Source organism: Pithys albifrons, chromosome 15 (genome assembly GCF_047495875.1).
Source record: "Pithys albifrons albifrons isolate INPA30051 chromosome 15, PitAlb_v1, whole genome shotgun sequence".
NCBI lineage: Eukaryota > Metazoa > Chordata > Aves > Passeriformes > Thamnophilidae > Pithys > Pithys albifrons.
Window position 1 is genome coordinate 15,690,910 of NC_092472.1, and position 15,784 is coordinate 15,706,693.

The 15,784-nt window shown below is 42.3% G+C and overlaps 1 protein-coding gene across 3 annotated transcripts in view; it reads left to right on the forward strand.

The window, feature by feature from the left end:
* Window positions 1-10,549, forward strand: part of RASGEF1C (RasGEF domain family member 1C) — a 72,189-nt gene extending 61,640 nt beyond the window's left edge. For 2 of the 3 annotated variants that reach the window (XM_071570179.1, XM_071570178.1), the window contains 4 exons: window positions 1,165-1,260; window positions 1,398-1,521; window positions 3,439-3,511; window positions 3,850-10,549. In XM_071570179.1, the coding sequence (XP_071426280.1) occupies window positions 1,165-1,260; window positions 1,398-1,521; window positions 3,439-3,511; window positions 3,850-3,874 (318 nt within the window). In that variant the 3' untranslated portion in view covers window positions 3,875-10,549. Of the gene's footprint in view, window positions 1-1,164; window positions 1,261-1,397; window positions 1,522-1,754; window positions 1,929-3,438; window positions 3,512-3,849 lie in introns of those variants that run through there. The other variant, XM_071570177.1, reaches the window with a different exon arrangement.
* Window positions 10,550-15,784: the final 5,235 nt, after the last annotated feature.

Sequence of the window (15,784 nt, forward strand, 5' to 3'; positions counted from 1 at the left end):
GTTCCTGGTGATTCAGTTTATACTTCAAGGCTTAAAATACAGGTGTTGCTGCCACAGGAAAATGCTCCCAGAGGTGGCTGCTGATCTTACAGATTAAACCCTCCAAGCAGCCTTTTCCTATGGCCCTGTCACTGCTGGAGAGGGGGCAGACCGAGATTTGATTGTGGAATCCCAGAGCCCTGGGAGTCAGCCTTGTCATGGGCTGGTCCTTTGTGTTATCAGTCTTTTTCTTTTTAGTTGTGACACAAGAGTACCTGAAGTGACTCTGCTTCACTCTGGATCTCTGCTGGACTGCTGGGGGTGCCCTTAAGAAAGCCCTTACTGCTTTCTGCTGTACAACATCTGGCCTCAAATTTATCCCTGCTGTAATTCCATTCATTTCAAGAGCCTTGCCCAGAAGTAGACTTCTCTTATAGCAAATTAGGACCCACCTCTGGTGGGTTAGAGGGAAGGCTTGGGTCACTGTTGTATGCCACTCTGCCAGGGCTAATGGTCTCTCTGGCTACTGTTGGCAGTTTCCTGTAAACTAATGTAATATTTTCAATGCTACTGTCTGTGGGCTAATTTGGAGAAGCAGGTTGTACTAATCATGCACCAGGAAGGAAATTACATGCCTCAAGAGGTAGCCATGCATAGAGCTGTTGAACATGAAACAGCTTCCCATTAACTGTTTGTAGGCAAGTCCTTAGTCACCAAATTTTATTCTGCATTTCCTTGTTCAGGGACAATAGTGGTACTTTGATTCCCAGCTGTCTTTAAATTGCTCAGTTTGTGTGTTCAACATCTTTTGCTTATAAAGGCACAACAGAATAGGGAAGAGTCCTGCAATTTTATTTTGCTCTTTGCTGTCTGATCCTGTCATCAGACAGTGATGGTGTTGATAATAAACTGGGTTATTAGCATTTTCTTAGTCATGCTATTGTGCTCAGTGAGCATTGTGTTCAGTTTACTTTCATCTCAGTGTACATTCTCCTGATTGCTGAAGGTCTCTCTGTACACCACTGCCCTTTTGCCTGCCTGTCACTGTACTGCTTTTTAAGTTCATAGCACACTGAAAAGTTAATATTTCTTTATTATCCTCTCTCCCAATTGAGTTGTTCTTTCATGCAGATAAAATAGTGGACTGGAAAGATAATAGTTATGTCATTTCTCTTCTCTTCACAGATTGTGATCCCCTTCTTCAGCCTATTGATCAAAGACATTTATTTTTTGAATGAAGGATGTGCTAATCGCCTTCCAAATGGACATGTCAACTTTGAAGTAAGATCTGACAAATGTTTTTACCTATCCCGTTCTGATAGCACTGAGACTGTTTGCCTGCAATTTTCAGTTCACACCAACAAACTGAGTATGAGATAATCTTCCTGTATCTGAGTGGAATGATTTTATGTTTACAGAAATTTCTGGAACTGGCTAAGCAAGTAGGAGAGTTTATAACATGGAAGCAAGTGGAATGCCCATTTGAGCAAGACCCTAACATCATCCACTACTTGCATACTGCTCCCATTTTTACTGAAGATGGTAAGGCTCTGTACAATCCCTAATCACTGAAAATGTGTCTCTTTGTCACTACTAATTAACACTGATCCGTGCTTTGGTGATTTCTCTCCCTGACCAGTCCCAGTTCTTTCCCAGCTTTCCTGTCACACAACTTGTCTATGCTCAGTCTATCAATGTGTTTTTGCAAATAAAACCTTCCAGCACACAGAGCTGCTCCCTGATTGCTTCTCTCTTGTCCATAACTTCTCTCTAAGGTGCTGTCTAGGAAGTTGCCATTGTGGCCCTGTTTTTGCAGTCACAGAAAGAGGCCACACAAGGCCTGTGTGTCGTGCTGTGAATGTCAGCTGTCCCTTAGCCACTCACTCTGTGATTGATGGAGCCAGAACTAATCTCTTCCACAAACCAACACTGTCATCTCTTCAGCACACACAGCCCGGGGCGATGGTGTCCAGCTGACCTTCTTCTCTGCAACAAAGAAACATGCTATTTATGAAAAAGAATTTTTAAGAAAACCTCTTCTAGTAAATGATTTAAACTGAAGCTATGAAAGCCCTGTCCTGAAATTATTTCTCTGATTGTCTTTTTATACTCATCTGTCCTCTCCAGTCTGGCATCCAGCATGTCAGACTGTGTCATTTCCCATTGGTTTGTGTCAGCTGCCTCTCGGTACATTGTCACACAGAGAATTGTCTATAATTACCTTCCCCTAAGCTATACTGCTGTGGGGTTTGTTTTTTCTTGATTCTATAGGCAGTTTTCTGCACTAATCCACGTTAATCAGACCAGACAGGTTTTATTTCACAGACTACTTCAGAACACAAAATACTTCTTCTAAAATCCTGCCTAAATCCTAAGAATGACTGCAAAAATAGAATAATTAATGTGATTACAGTAATGTTATCAAAAGGAGATAGGATGGAGGCATTTGTTCTGGTTTTAGGCTTGATAGGGACAGAAAACAAAAGTCATGGTAAAAGTACAGCGTTCAGGCTACTGGGCTAAAAAAAGGGTGACCTCAACCCACTAATTGTTTGCAGATTTTCTCTCTCATGCCCTCCCCTATATTCCTACTGCTTTCATGAGGGGATATATGAGAGATGCTGCAGTGGCATGTGAAATGCAGCTGTACTGTGCCTGTCACAGCAGGGTGGAATGGTGGGCCAGCACTCGAGGATTCACAGGCAATTGATTCGCAGCACAGACTTGAACACTGAGATGGTCCCAGCATTAAAGAATAAAGCAACATGAAGCATTCCAGTGAGGAAATGCGTGTGAACACAAATCCCAGCCTGTGATCCTGTGAAGACAGTGAGATATTCACTGCCAGCTTTTGCAGAGGAGACTCTGCAAAAGACACATTTTGGTGTCATAAAATGCAACCTACAGTGTAAAAATTTGCAGGGGAAAAACCCTCGAGAGGTTTATTTTCTTCCACTGCATTCCTTGGTGGTTTCTGTAACTCACTCTTACCTTGAGGGTGTTGTGTATCCATTCAAGATACCATGTTACCATAAGCTTTGAAAAGATTGAGGAAGATAAATTTGTGTTAAATAATAAGGCAATGCTTAATTTTTAAAAGCTGTAATATTTAACTGTCAGCTCTGCTTGTCTTTTTTAGTTTTTCTATAACTCTATGCTGTGATGGAGAAAATAGGCTCAAATCTCTATATGGAAAACCAGAGACCAGTCAACTGCTTAATATTGTTACAAGAAGGTCATGATAAAATATTTTAACTCTGGACTCCTTTAGTGTTCCATCAAAAACAGCTTTCCAAGGCAGACATGTGAGCTAAACACCAGTCCTGCTCATTACCAGCCACCTGATGGACCATGAGGGTTTAGTTTCTCTTGCTGAGTGGGACAATACAGGACATACAACAATGCAGAGAGATGGGGGGTTACTGATGCTGTTGGAATAACATATATTTACCTTTCCAGGTTTATATCTGGCTTCCTATGAAAGTGAAAGTCCGGAAAACCAGACAGAAAAAGACAGGTGGAAATCCTTAAGGTAACCTCCCATTTTATCAGCTCATTTCTAAAGTATCTGCACTGATAGCCAAAGTTTGTGAAGTGCAGGCATTTAAACTGTGAGCTCTGAGGGAGGTCTCTTCCATTTAAAACTGATCTGCAGAGCTGAGACTGCACTGCTAAAAGCTGGTTGTAATCTGAAATTATCCTCCATTTAAAGCATGAGGAATTCCCCAAGTTAACTGGTTAACAATTTACAGCTCTTATCAGAGATGCATAATGATTTAAGTGAAAATCTGAAGAAAGTAATTTTTAAAAAAACCCAAAACACTTTACATTTGCTTTTTTTTTCATTGTTCTTATGTTTTAAATTTGCAGATCCACTATTTTAGGAAAGACTTGAAGATTAAGAGATTATTGCAGTAGGTCAAGGAAAAGACATCCGCAAACATTTTGCACTACTGATTCCAAAGATGCCTGTTTGGGATTTAGACAATTTCTTTTGTTTGAGTTTTTTTGTTGGGTTTTTTTGACTGCCTAACGTGATGGATGAACTGGATTCATCCAGTGAAATCAACTGAACTGTGTGCACAATGATGCTTTTCTAGCTATGAGACATGGGGAGGAAGGACAAACAATTTGTGGCTGTGCCCAAACTGCATCAGGATCACTGTAATTTTGCCTCTGAAGGAAAATGCAAGAAAACCAGGAGCATGGAGAATCATGGTACTGCAATAGAGAATGGAAAAGTATAAAAAAGGAAAGGAAAAATACACGAGTATTTCTCAGAAGCAGGTGCTTCAGACAGCAGCTCTTTAAACCCTCTGAGGCTTGTAAAATTAAATCAAAAGACAGACATTACAGCAATCTGGTTAATTGCTGACTGAAGAAAGAACTTCATCTTGCATTAGCAGTCCCCCAGCCTTGTTGAGCAAAGCAGTGACTGCTGCAGGGATGAAAACTGCCATCACTCCCACATATCCATGTATGTCACGTAAAGGGTCAGCATGGGATGGTCGTACAGACCCCCTGGACTTCTGCAGAGAACAATCTGAAGTGTGACTATTGCTTAGTATTCTCCCATGGCTGTTGTTGCTTTTCTTACTGTGAATCTTGGCTGGTCTGAGGAGGGCACAGAGTGCAGATGGTGCTGCTTGAAGACACCCCTACCACTCCTGAAGCTGAATGAAGAAGAAGATAACTCTGGAGTCAGCTTACCTCTATTTAATGTATGTAATGTATTCCCTAAATTCACTGATGCCAAGTTGTATCTTTTAGAGGGTTTTATCACATCTTAAAAAACAAAACAAACCTACATCACCACTTCTATCAGGTTCCAATTAACACAGTACTGTTTATTTTGCAACAGGACACCAGGAGGATGGGGGGTAATTGCTCTGAATTTGGAAACCACATGGTATGCTTTGAAAGGAGAAAGGGTTTCAGACTGGAGTGAATGCACTAAAGAATTTGTCATTCATGAGCAGATAACCGTTTTTGTCTTTTTTACTTTCAGGATCTAAACCATGTTCACTCTTACCTTACAGATAATATAAAATATGGTCTTTAAAGTTGTACAATAATCAAGGTGCTACTGTAACAGGTATGTTAAATGATAATGTACTATATTAGATTCAGAACTAAGCCCTAAGAGTAGACTAATTGTTTGTATATGGAAGGAATGGTTCCAGCTGCCCAAGGAAGGACCTCAAAAAGCTTAAATGAAACCTAAATGCCCATGACATTGAACATTTCATTTTGATTACTAACTTGCTGGAAGAACCAAGGTAAGGTACAACATCATACCAGCCAGGGAATGATGAATATTCTGCTGATACTGCAATAGGCTGTTTGTTAATTTTTGTACATAAGCTGAGAGCAATACAGAGCAACATACACACACAGCCATTCCTTCAGGCAGAACCATTTCCGAAATGAAGCCATTAAGAGCCTGTTAAATTCCAGACAAATACAGAGCAATAACCATAAACATACTCACAACAGTGCTAATGCTTAAGTGTGTTTGCTAAATGGACATTTTTTCTTACTATCTGCATTTTTAAACAGGCACAGTGTGACTTCATAGTGGAAACGTAGGGGTTTATTTATTTGAAATGTAGTGTTGGTGGATGGGCCCTTTCTTAAAACCTGCTTCTTAAAATTGAAATCTTTACTCCTTTTCTAACGAGCCAATAGAGGTTGGTGCAGCTGAGATCATAAAACCCTGAAGGTAATTAAAATGCGATTTCTCACCATAATACTTTATATTTTGGAGTACCTTTCATGAATTAGGTCAATTTTGTAAGTATAAGTTAAATTAGATCTCCTAAAGTTTATCACTAAGCCACTTTCATAGTACAAAACTTTCAAACCTCAGTGCTTAAAATGGAAGCATAAAGGTCATATTTAGGTGGGTATTAAGGGCTTAGTGGAACTGTCAAAAGCACTAAATATCCTTAAGCCTTTATGTAGTCACACATTTAAAAGGTCTTTTTTCAGAGGTGCTAAACATCCTCATCTCTTGGGGAGTACTCAGACTTGCTTTATAGAGGTGCATGGCACATTAATCTGTAGTATTTGGTGTCCAGTCATCTTTGCAGAATGACTTGGAGATGGGAGTGCAGAGCAGCTTCACATGAGAAGACAGTGCTTTTAAAAAATGGGCTTCAGGAATCATGGCTTGTCTTCACATAATTTTGTAGCCAAAATCCTATTGATTTAAACAGAAATGATGTAAGCCTTAAGTTACAGCTGTCAGTTGCATTTCTAATTCATGTTTAGCCTAACCAGGGGGTACAGCTCCTGCAGGAGAGTGGTTAGACCTTTGCTTCACCAACAGTTTCAGGAAGCATGAGTACAACTGAAAACAAAGCATGACAACTTGGAGAATAGATTTCTTCCAAAAATTTATTAGTATTATATGAAAATGAGAAAAAACAACATGTCCAGTAATTAATTTTTCTTGCTATAAAGATATTCAAGCACTAAGCCACTGTAAGGCATGTGGTCATTAGACTAATTTCTAGGCACGTTACTAGTAGTAATGTCATGGCTTTCTAATTCCACTTTTTTGAGTGGATTCACCTTCCTGACAGCTGCTTGAACTAATGCTACACAGAGCAAAACTAGACCTACAGGTCTGCAGTGTTAGTATCAGACCCCTAAGCTAGTAAGGTGTGAATAAGACACAGTCCTTCAGAAGCATTAACTTAGCTTCTGTGTGCAGCAGCATTTTAAAGACCCAAATACATGAAATCACTTCTGCTCCTTCCACAGTGTAATCAGTGGTAGCAAAAGCCCCATTTTTCCATTTTCTGAGTGTGCCATTCTGCAACGCTGGGCTCGATACAAGCCCAGTGGGAAGCAATGAGGGAATTGTGTGCCTTCAGCTTGTGTCGAAGTCAGGAGATGAACTTGCTCAATGCCTTTCAAAAGACACTTAAATCCTTCCATCTCGCCCTCAAGTTCACATCAGCATCCATCACATTATGCAGTGAAAGACGGATGGATGTAGGTCAGCTGGGTGTGGCTGAGTTTTCAGGGCCAAAACTCACACAAGAGCCCTGTGCACCAGAGCACACTGAGCTCAGCCTGTCGTTACTGCCCCTGTCAGGCAGGAAACACAATCCTGTGTACATCTCTGGAAGCTCCTCCCCATATGGAGAGAGGATATGCAGATCTGGAAGCAAACCGTGATCCCAGCCACTGCTGAGGTTTCACTTTAGCAAGGTGTGGACAGCTCCTAAAGCACTTCAAATAAGAAGCAATTTAAGTATATAGATAGTTTTCTCAGCTTGAAAATATTTTATGATGTGGTCAGTGGTGATAAGACACTCACTAACTTCAAATTAAGCCTGTCCCTAACTGCTATCTTGGTTACTTTGTCATGTTTTATTGCAATAGTTTATGCACCTTTTGTTAAAGCACATGAGCACTGGTTTGCACATGACTGTAAATCCAGTTTAGAACAGAGCTCAGATTACTGAATATGTAATTGGAATTATCAACAAGAAAACATGTTAGTGGAAAAGATACTGTTATGTATATCAGGGTAAAAATATTACAAAGGTAACAGTCTGTGGCTTAGCAATGGCTGTTCCTTGGAGTGAGACAGATCCCCAAGCACAGGGATGTGCCAGAGGAAAAACTCCAGTTGATTGTGATGGACTCTGGAGCAGTCCTGCAATTATTAACTGTAGTACAGTTTTTAGTTATTCATAGGGATTAAACTGCATCGACAACTGGTACGGTCCCCGTGCCAGCTGCAACTCTCAAATGGGAGATGCACTTCATAGGCTGAAAATCCAGCCCTAGCAAAAGGTTTGACATTGCTGAAATTTCAGCAGCAAATCAAGGACTAAATCTGATCCAATGATTTAACTCATGTCTGAGATCAAAATTTGACTTTCTGGCCTTAAGAACCTTTTTCTCTTTTTAGACTTGTAGAAATTAGCCATACTGTCTCAGATGGCTCTCTCACTGGAAATTAAAACCCCTTTGATTATGAACTGATTATTTTCATTGTTGTAGTTGCAGAATGAGGTAAGGGAGTGACAAGGAAACAGGGAAAAGCCCATTTGTTACTGCTCAGAGGCTCAGCTGTGGGCCAAGGCTGTCTTCTTCTGTCCTTTCTAACATCACCTGTTGAGTGAAATGACCTCTGCAGCTGGTGCAGGACATCAGTGCTGGGGAACGTGCCTGGGGTCTGTGTGGTGGCACATGCACTGACTGAGGCACAGGGGTGATTAGGTGATCCTGTACAAAGCTGACATGCAATTCATATCTGACCTTGCACTCTGAGCTTTCTGGTGCTGGGACACATCCCTTTTGGAAGGCAGTTCTTGGAAGTTCACCTGGGACAAAACCTACTACACTTTTTTTCCATCCAACAGAATGAATACAAGAAAATGCTTTGAACTAAAAGAGATTTCTGTGGTGGACATGAAACAGTGAAGAATTTGTTACAGATCTGGAGTTTGATCTGTTTGGTATTAATTTATTTTTACATCACATCCTGCATTTTTACATTATGCAAGATGTAGGTGGGGAGCCAATGGCTTGTGTGGGTGGTATTTCATATACTCTGCATGGGTGCAAGACACTCAAACTCAGGCTACAGCCTCAGCTACAATAAAAAACTAAGTGTTAGTAACTGCTGTCCTTCACTGGGGCCAGGCACAGGCTGTAGTGCTGTAAATTCAGAGTGGCTCAGACTGCTCCCTTTTCCCCTGGTGCCTTTCCCTCCACAGAAGTGGTATTTTGCTCCACAAACAGCTCTTGCAAAATGCCAAAGGAACATTTTTCTAGCTCTCTGCCACACAAAGGCTCTGTAATCATACTCCAGATCTGTCATAATAGAATAAGAGTCCTTCTCCCTTTTCATCCCTGTGGCCCTGAAGCTGCCAAGCCAGATTAATGCTGCAGTGCAGCAATGTTCCCAAGCTTTCCTGAATGCAGAAAGACATAAGAGTTCAGAGCTTAGGAGTCCTACAAGTTACAGGAAACCTCCTTCTAAAAGGTGCAAAGCCCATTTAATGGAATTATGAACACAAAATTCCATAGTCCAGCTACAGAGAAAATTCCAGAATCCAGCTATAGTTTCAGAGAAACGTGACTTCCTCAGTGAACTGTTAGTGGTCAGGACTATATCACTGCTTTCATTATTTAATTATGCTTCTAAAATTCCAGTCTTTTTGAAACAAAAAGTTTGTTTGTTGATGTTTGGCCCATGGGCAGAGCTGTCTGGACAGTTGGTATCACATGTATTGCTGGAGCAGGCCAGGTGGTGTTATCACTCACTGTCCTTGCCATGAACCAAAAGGAGTTGTTCCAACAGAATCCTCCTAATTATTAAATCTTAGCAAAACATGCACAACAGAGCTATTCAATTCAAGTGTTTGAAGATATGGTTCTTACGAGTGTACAAGTACTTCCCTTAGGGGTCTGTCTGTAAAAACACGGTTTGCTGGTACACAACACAGATGGAAAATAAATTATCCTGTGGGTTTCAGAACTCTTAGCAAATGTTCATCATCCTATAAAGGTAAAAAATCAGATTTTAAAGGTTTTTTTCACTTTTAGTGACAGTGACTGTCAGCTATCCAAAACCTAAACTCCAAGAACATGCAACTCCAAAACTATTAGAATGGTAGTTTAGTCACAGACCTTAAAGGACAGAGTAAAAATGGGTGAGCAGAACTGTCTTTATTTTCAGACTGAGAAATTCCAAGGCTGGATGACACATCCTGGGTCACCAGGGAAGCATGTACTTTCAAAAAGTTACCCCATAAAGATATCTAAATAGTTTTACATTTCTTCTGGTGTAACTCCTTTTTACAAGTGTGCTTAGAAAAATGGGAATTAATTGTCACTTCAGTTCTGAAAAAGAACTGAGTTAGGAAAAAAATATGGATTAAAAGACTGGTACATACTAATCATGTGAGTGATAGCAATGAGGAACTGTACTTTACCTGTAGTTTCTTCATTAAATTAAACAATTTCATGTTAGGATTAGCATTTTCAGGTCAAAATTGAAATCCCTCTACCATAGAATCATAAAATTGTAGAATCATTTAGGTCAGAAAGGACCTTTAAGATCATCAAGTCCAACTTTTACCCCATCCATAATACCCAAACCACGTAGCTTTGTTAAAAATCCTCAGAACAAATACCAACACTTTATTAAATGCACAGGCAGGAAACAGCAAAGCTACTTGAAAGCTGTTATGATTTTGTGACTGTACATAGATCTTGCAAAATGTTAATGGTAAATATACATACTCTGCCCCACATACACACTGCGAGAATAGCATGGTCATTGTTACGCTTTGTAGCTGTTGTGGAAATGTCTTAACCTGCATTCATGATGTAGTGCCCAGCCTATTCCCACGCCTTTTTATACAGTTGTGGTAAGATTGTTATGAAATCCTTTTGTCGGTCATGTTCCAGCTAACTTACCTATGTATAGAATTTATATATTAAACCCCCCTAATTTATACTGTGTTTTAACAGTTTGCCTGAACTGTCTATGGTTTCTAAATTTTGTAATGTGAGTGTCAAATAATAATTAAAAAAAAAGAACGGCTGTGTGGATTTTGTTCTTCGGTTTTTAGAGATTTCAACAACTGCAAATCTGTGTATATAAGCTGTAAAGAATCATAGAATGGATTGGGTTGGAAAAGACCTCTGAGATCATCAAGTCCAACCCTTGGTCCAACTCCAGTCCCTTTACCAGATCATGGCACTCAGTGCCACGGCCAAACTCAGTTGAAAAACCTCCAGGGATGGGGAATCCACCCCCTCTCTGGGCAGCCCATTCCAATCCCTGAGCACTCTCTCTGCAAAGAATTTTTTTCTGCTCTCCAACTTCAATTTCCCCTGGCAGAGCTTGAGCCCATCGTGCCCCCTTGTCCTATTGCTGAGTGCCTGGGAGAAGAAACCAACCCCCACCTGGCCAGAACTTCCCTTCTGGCAGTTCTAGACAGTGCTGAGGTCACCTCTGAGCCTCCTCTTTTCAGGTTGCTTTGAAACTCACAAGATACAAAGATGTCCCTGACTCTGCACAACAATTAATGAATTTGTATGTAGGCACAAAAGTAACTGTGGTCTCTGCTCTTCCTCATTTCCACTTTTGAAGCAAATGTTTTGAATTTATCTTTTCATACACTCACACCAGCACAACAACACTGAACTGTAATGTGTTCTGCTGTACCAAGCCTTCTACAACAGAGCTGCATTGTGTGTTACTCGTTCCTCAAGCTGTGCACACCTTTGGTGTTGCAAATCTAATTAAAGAAGGAAATATCTCCTATAAACAAAAGTAAATACCATAAGGGTTGACAGCAGAAGTAGCTGTAACTACACCCAAATGAGTCTCCTACCCAGTTTTGTAAAGGCTGAATTTCTCTAGTTTGATTCTTCACTCTTCAGTCATTGGTGTCTTAGAAATGGCCACTTAGAATGGCTGCTACTTTGTCCTACATAACATGGTCATGGCTGGCGAATTTCTCCTGACTTCAACTTTCTCTGAGACATCACTTAAGTTCCAGCTGACAATCCTCCACTGCCGGGTCTCCACTGCCACCTCCTGAACGGGATGGAAAATTAACTGCTTCCCAATCTGCTTCCCTTTGGAATGTCTGTAGAGATATTTTTGAAAGTGTTTTGTTCAGCACAAAGAGCAGTAGCTGAAACTGCTTTGCAATCTGTTCTATGAAATCTGTTGCAGGGCTTTTGCTTCAGAGGGAGGTTTATGTCTGTTTGATATGAAGGTGGTTTATACAACATTTTCTTCTTCAAGAAGGCCCAATTCTCAACTTGTGATGGGTTTGTTCCTCTTTCAAATGTCAGCTGAAAACCTCTGACTGAAACCACTAACCTTTTACAGCTCCTATTGATTGCATTTTCAGAATGAACAATAGTTATTTCCATCCCTTCTATTCCAGGCTGAAGATCCTTCTTCCTGACAGAAAAGAACTGAAATACCCTAGAACCAAAATTTTCCTGTTTCGAGGTAGTCAGCTCTGATAGACTATTCAACATTAGCTGATTTTTTTTATTAAATGTGGTTTCCCCAAACTGTCCCTGAGCTGCTATACCCTGTTAGAGGGTCTGTCATCTGTTTATAAGGGGAGACAAGAAAGGTAAACCCAGTAAAACCCTAGAGGAGACAGCAAGAAAGGCAGATAGTGTGACTGTCACATCCCATCTCTGCCCTGCCAGGGGTCCCAGCCATGGGCTTGTCAGCAGCTTGTCAGCACAAAACTTCCCATAAAATCCACATACTCTCTCTAGACACACCTCTTGGAATGAGAAACAGTAATTATCTGCTACAGTTAACTAGTGTGAGGTACACAGGTCTTTTCTGCCTGTTCACATTTGCACACTCACTCTGTGTATTTAATTTTATGTCTCCTTTTTTCTGATGCTTGTAGTCTGAGAGAATTCCTCAGACTGTGGAATTTGGGAAAACTCTTAGCACTTTGCAGATGTTATCACTAGATTTATAAGGAATAACCAATCATTTATATGCTCAGTGAGAAACAGGGAACCACTGGCACCAAAGCACTGACACTTGCTATACACTGGCCCCATTGGCACTGACAGACTTGATATACAAGATTTATGAGGTTAAAAGGTTTTTTAAAAACCAGGTGACAACCAACAGCTGTCAATGCCCCATAGAGACTCTTCTTAAAAACAAAAAACAAACAAACAAACACTACCACAGAAAAGAAATGGGATTTTCACTCTAGAGCAAACCGGGTTTAAATGGTTATCTCGGGCTCACTGGCAACCAAATTTTAATAAAAATTTTAAAACCACAAATGCAAAAGCATCTTCATCTTAGTACTTTTTGCTGATGTTTTGGGGGACTGACATTAAAAATACACCAGCTCTCATTTAATAAAATGTCCATAACACTTCAGATATTCTGGATTTTGCTTCAGCTGCAAAATCCTGCTGTATTAGAGGTAAAACTTGCTGAAATTATTCCAGGCAAGAGTCCCTGAGTTCAGGAATTTTTCAGTCTACCCATTTACCTTCACAGACTGTGATTTTCCCTAGACAGAATGTTGTGAGCTACGAAACTTGAAGCCTGGGTTTCGATTCCACTTTTTCCCTTTTGAGTTTGCTTTTCTTTACTTCCTATCAGTCTCTTTGGGCTTATTAATTTCTGTCTGACTGACAGTCTGGGGAGTTGGTAACAATATTTTTGCACTGCACAGTTCAGCTTTATTCCCACCACGCAGCCAGCACTAATTCAGCCTGTGACGCTGGGCTGGGCTTTCCTTGGAGCCCGGATTTTGCCTCTGCCAGGACATGGCTAAGCTGGATTCACCACCACACACGTGTTCAGGTATAAAACTGGAGTTGCACAGGAATCAGAGCAATTCCTCACAGAGGAGGAGGTGGTGCCGAGTCCCAGACTTGGTTAGATAACCAATTTTATTGGGTTTTCACAGTGTCACATAACAAGAATGTGAGGGTTAACTCAGCAGGTCTGCAGACCCCCTAATGTTTGAGGAATTGATATGGAGCAGGTCAGAGTGTATTCTTGAATGAAAGCAGTTCGCAGTGTGCCCCTGAAGGGGGACAAACCACCTGCAGAATCAGGAGACCTTTTGGCCAGTACAGTTCTTCCATGTGTGCTTGGCTGAGCTGAGTGACCAATTATGGGATGGCACAGTGTGGGAGAAAGTAGATAACAGTAAAGTTGTGACTAAGAATAAAGTCCTTTATCCTCAGTGTAAGCTTTCTGATCTAACCTGAGTCGTCTCTGCCTCCTCGACTGCCGCTGATCTACCTTAACTCGACAAAGAGTAACCCCCACACAAGAGCCTCCTTACAAAGCCAGGCCTAGCCGTGGAATCAACCTGGGCACCAAACTGCTCAAGCTGTTTGGAGGGTCCATTAGAAGGAATTAAGCAGCAATCAGGACTAATTGGTGATAGTTGCATTGAGGAGGCACCACTGGAGCACAGCCCCACAGCTCGAGGGGGAGTCTCTGAACTCGGCCTTGCTGCTTGAACCTGTTACGGGTTCACCGAGGTGGGCCTAGGTTTGGGCTCTGGAGTCTGGACTAGGCCAAAGCTGTCAGCTGACTTGAGCTGGGCTGAGCTAACAGCTGACCTCTTCTAGCCAGTAATTTTGTATTCCATACCACATTATGGCATCATCTCCAGGGAAGTAGGAACCAGTGTGGGAGTGGTTAAGGCAGTCGCTTCTCAGCCCTCCTCTTGGGAGGACTCACGATGCTGTCCCAGGGGGGATGGAGAGGACCAGGCCCACCACTGGCTCACAGGGTATCTCAGGAAAGTAAAATGTGCTCTTCTGGGTCTCTCCTTTCTGCTTGAGTTTGTCTCCCTGGGGAATAAGTATTTTCTTAAGTAATGTATAGTTAGGACAGTAGAATTTGTGTGTTCGTTAAGAAGTTGAGGTGGGGAACTTGTTGTTGCAGACTTGTGTGAGTGTATATTTGTACTCTCTTCTAATTGTCTCTTTCTTTCTGTGAAAAATATATGTAGATTTAGTATAAATGCCATTTGAAGTGGTTTTTTTCTTTCCCTTCTCTTTTCCTCCCTTTCCCTGGTGTTAGGAGGGAGGCTTTTCTCTCTGTGCTTGGGGGGGTTGGCAGTTGCTTATCTCAAACCGAGACAAAACCCTTGAGAAGCAAGGCCTGAAAAATCCCAAGTGTGAGACCCTGAGTTTGGGAAACACCTTTCTCTGCCTTATTCTGCGAATTGCCCAACCCACGTTACTGAGGGAACACAGCAAGAACTGCTGAATTGTTCTGTTCTGCTCACTGTACCTGAGCTCCAGCAATTACTAGAGAACCGGTGCACCATGGAGTGAGGGGCACAAATTAGATAAAACTGAGCATCTCAATAAGGTAAGATGGTAGCAAGCCAAGATTTTAAGCAAGAGTCTTGGCAAGGCCACTTATGAAAGTTGAGAAGGTCAAACATGAGGACGAACATGAAATGAGGCCGAAAACCAGGAAGAACATTCCGAGACACCCCAAGAATTGATGCCAACAGAAGGTTCTAGAAAGCTGCCCCTCAAGCCACGCCCACGTACCACCCAGTCATGAATATGTTATCAGACATTATAATAAATTAATATGCATGATGTTGCAATAATGTACTGTAATTGCATAAATGTACTTGTTTTTGCATTAGTGGTGCGAAGTGGGTTTGTGCATTGCGAATTCACTTCCCTGCCCAGAAATAATTGACAAAAGCCTCTCTTAGCAGTTTATTTCCCAACCTTTTTGGGCTTCACCCTCCCTTGACTAAGGTGGGAGGGGGTTCCATGGAGGATGTGAGGAAGGCCCGCGGGGCGGGCACGGCCCCGCTCCCCTCACAGACCCCCCTCCCCTCACAGACCCCACATCCCTCACAGACCCCGCTCCCCTCACAGACCCCCCTCCCCTCACAGACCCCTCTCCCCTCACAGACCCCCCTCCCCTCGCAGACCCCTCTCCCCTCACAGACCCCCCTCCCCTCGCAGACCCCGCTCCCCTCGCAGACCCCCCTCTCCCCTCACAGACCCCCCCCTCCCCTCACAGACCCCACATCCCTCACGGACCCCCCACCCCTCACGGACTCCCCTCCCCTCACTGACCCCACATCCCTCACAGACCCCCCTTCCCCCACAAACCCCCCTCCCCTCACAGACCCCGCTCCCCCTCACAGACCTCCCTCCCCTCACAGACCCCACATCCCTCACAGACCCCCCTCCCCTCACAGACCCCCCTCCCCTCACAGACCCCCCTCCCCTCACAGACCGCAATGGCGGCCCCGCCCCTCAT